Source organism: Sinocyclocheilus grahami, unplaced genomic scaffold (genome assembly GCF_001515645.1).
Source record: "Sinocyclocheilus grahami isolate Dianchi unplaced genomic scaffold, SAMN03320097.WGS_v1.1 scaffold432.1, whole genome shotgun sequence".
Taxonomy (NCBI): domain Eukaryota; kingdom Metazoa; phylum Chordata; class Actinopteri; order Cypriniformes; family Cyprinidae; genus Sinocyclocheilus; species Sinocyclocheilus grahami.
This window is the reverse complement of record NW_015505611.1, coordinates 333,558-336,771: the sequence shown is the minus strand read 5'-3', so window position 1 is coordinate 336,771 and position 3,214 is coordinate 333,558. Positions and strand designations below refer to the sequence as shown.

Genomic DNA, 3,214 nt, shown 5'->3' with positions numbered 1-3,214 from the left:
TAACCACGACCTCGCCCCTCCCCACCCCCCAACCATTCGAATTTCTGTAGGCGGGAATTATTTGTAATGATATTCCGATGAGCCGCTTTGTGATATCACAAAGCCCGGAAACCAAACGCTGTAGTCCAAACGAGCCGTTTACTGTAGTTCTTGAAAACGAAATATCTCCCTTTGGAGTGGACTTTGAGATTTGTAACTTTCTAGATCTTTTTTATGCCCAAACATACACACTACACACTGACTAAAATTAAAAAAGTGAAAAAGCATAATAGGACCCCTTTAAGATTTATAATATACATTTTTTTTATTGATTTTTAAATTGTTTTTTTTAACATTTGTTTATTTTTTATGAATTTATACATTTTATTTAATGTAAATGTAAATATAATTGTATTTATTTTAAATTTATTTTAAAATGCTTTATAAACTTTCTTTTTATTTATTTTTATATTTATGTATCAATTTATAAAAAAAAAAATCAGTTTAATACCAATAAATAAAACAATTCAATAAATAATAATTATTATGATTTTTAAATTGATTTATTTAAAATGGATTTTTTTATTTATTTAAAATGTAAATGTTTTTTTAAATGTTTTTTTTACTTTATTTTTTATTTATATTTATATATCTATTTTTTCTTTATTTTAACACTTTTAGTTTAATACTAATAAATAAAACCATTTAGTAAATAATAATAATAATAATTGTTATTATTATTATTATTATTATTATTATTATTATTTTATTGGTATTAAAGTGAAAACAAATCAAATTATGATAAATTCTGTCATTAATTACTCATCCTTGTGTTCTTTCTTACATGGAACACAAAAGGAGATGTTAAGCAGAGCGTTCATGCTGCCATTATGGATAAAATAAATAATTCTACTATATACTACTGACTGCTGTGTACTCTGTGATTGTGTTTGGCAGGGTCTGTTGACATCAGGTGTAGATTTTGAGTCTCTTCCTGCTGCTCTGTCTCTGCCAGCGGAGTCTGGCCTCTATCCTGTTACTCTGGTTGGAGTTCCTCGCACCGCAGGCAACATCACAATCAACGGTAAGCTTTACAACACCTTAAACACAACATAAAACTGCAATTTAACTTCCGAAATCTGAACTGAAACTGATTATTCAGCGGGACTCATGAATATGCATTCAGTTTTTGTTTCTTATAGTATAATGTGCATATAGAGTAAATACTGAGTACATTAAATAGGGTGCTAATATTAAATTGTAGGTAAATGGGGTTCAGTTGGACTGCATCAGTGCTAAAAAAACAAGACCAGTGAATATTCTTTTATAAAATGGAGAAACAACTGAACATTTAGGCCCAATCCCAATTCTACCCCTTAGCCCTTCCCCTTACCCCTACCCCTCTGTTTCGCGCATTCACGTGAAGGGGTAGGGGTGTCTCAATTCTCTTTTGGTCGGAGGGGGAGGGGTAGGGGAAGGAAGAGCTTTCGGGACCACACTTCAAATGAAGGGGTATGAATTATCTCCGCGTAAACCGGCTTCAGGGCCGACATGGCTGCCCGAGCGAACAAAAATACACATAAATGTAAGCAATTTTGGCTTTAATAAAGATTTTAATGAAAAGTAATCATTTGTTTTATGTTACATTCAATTGTGAGTTCATATTTATGGTCATGTTACTCAAAGAAATGTTTGCAAAAAATCGCTAATATTTGCTAACTAACGTTATAGAGTAGACTGCACGATAGTGCCACAACATATTTTCATGTCTGATCAGGGCTATAACCACTGTAGACATTGAGGAGGGCTAGTCCCCCCAATAATTAGAAAATCGCTAAACTCTTTTCTCAAATATTGCCAATTCGAGAGAGAGAGAGATGAAAGTTGCGTGTTTGCGCGTCTGTGCGTTTCTCTTTTTTTAGAGTGAGTTTACTTAATAAACAGAGATTTTATCCTCTTGTTGCTGGAAAATATAATGTTGCGATTCAGTATTTAAACTGTTATTAATAAAAGTCGTGGGGCAGCGTTGACAAGTTTCTTTGCTCCTGTGTGTGTGTGAGCTGCGCGATCTCTAATATATGTGTGTGTGTGTGTGTGTGTGTGTGTGTGTGAGCTGCGCGATCTCTAATATATGTGTGTGTGTGTGTGAGCTGCGCGATCTCTAATATATGTGTGTGTGTGTGTGAGCTGCGCGATCTCTAATATATGTGTGTGTGTGTGTGAGCTTCACAATCAACGGTAAGCTTTACAACACCTTAAACACAACATAAAACTGCAATTTAACTTCCGAAATCTGAACTGAAACTGATTATTCAGCGGGACTCATGAATATGCATTCAGTTTTTGTTCCTTATAGTATAATGTGCATATAGAGTAAATACTGAGTACATTAAATAGGGTGCTAATATTAAATTGTAGGTAAATGGGGTTCAGTTGGACTGCATCAGTGCTAAAAAAACAAGACCAGTGAATATTCTTTTATAAAATGGAGAAACAACTGAACATTTAGGCCCAATCCCAATTCTACCCCTTAGCCCTTCCCCTTTCCCCTACCCCTCCGTTTCGCGCATTCACGTGAAGGGGTAGGGGTGTCTCAATTCTCTTTTGGTCGGAGGGGGAGGGGTAGGGGAAGGAAGATCTTTCGGGACCACACTTCAAATGAAGGGGTATGAATTATCTCCGCGTAAACCGGCTTCAGGGCCGACATGGCTGCCCGAGCGAACAAAAATACACATAAATGTAAGCAATTTTGGCTTTAATAAAGATTTTAATGAAAAGTAATCATTTGTTTTATGTTACATTCAATTGTGAGTTCATATTTATGGTCATGTTACTCAAAGAAATGTTTGCAAAAAATCGCTAATATTTGCTAACTAACGTTATAGAGTAGACTGCACGATAGTGCCACAACATATTTTCATGTCTGATCAGGGCTATAACCACTGTAGACATTGAGGAGGGCTAGTCCCCCCAATAATTAGAAAATCGTTAAACTCTTTTCTCAAATATTGCCAATTCGAGAGAGAGAGAGATGAAAGTTGCGTGTTTGCGCGTCTGTGCGTTTCTCTTTTTTTAGAGTGAGTTTACTTAATAAACAGAGATTTTATCCTCTCGTTGCTGGAAAATATAATGTTGCGATTCAGTATTTAAACTGTTATTAATAAAAGTCGTGGGGCAGCGTTGACAAGTTTCTTTTCTCCTGGATGTGTGAGCTGCGCGATCTGCGATATATTTA

The 3,214-nt window shown here is 35.1% G+C and overlaps 1 protein-coding gene across 1 annotated transcript in view; it reads left to right on the top strand.

Moving 5' to 3' along the window:
* trappc9 (trafficking protein particle complex subunit 9) overlaps window positions 1–3,214 on the top strand; it is a 266,928-nt gene that overhangs the window by 82,352 nt on the left and 181,362 nt on the right. The window contains exon 13 of the mRNA XM_016233477.1: window positions 937–1,063. Within this exon, the coding sequence (XP_016088963.1) occupies window positions 937–1,063 (127 nt within the window). The remainder of the gene's footprint in view (window positions 1–936; window positions 1,064–3,214) is intronic.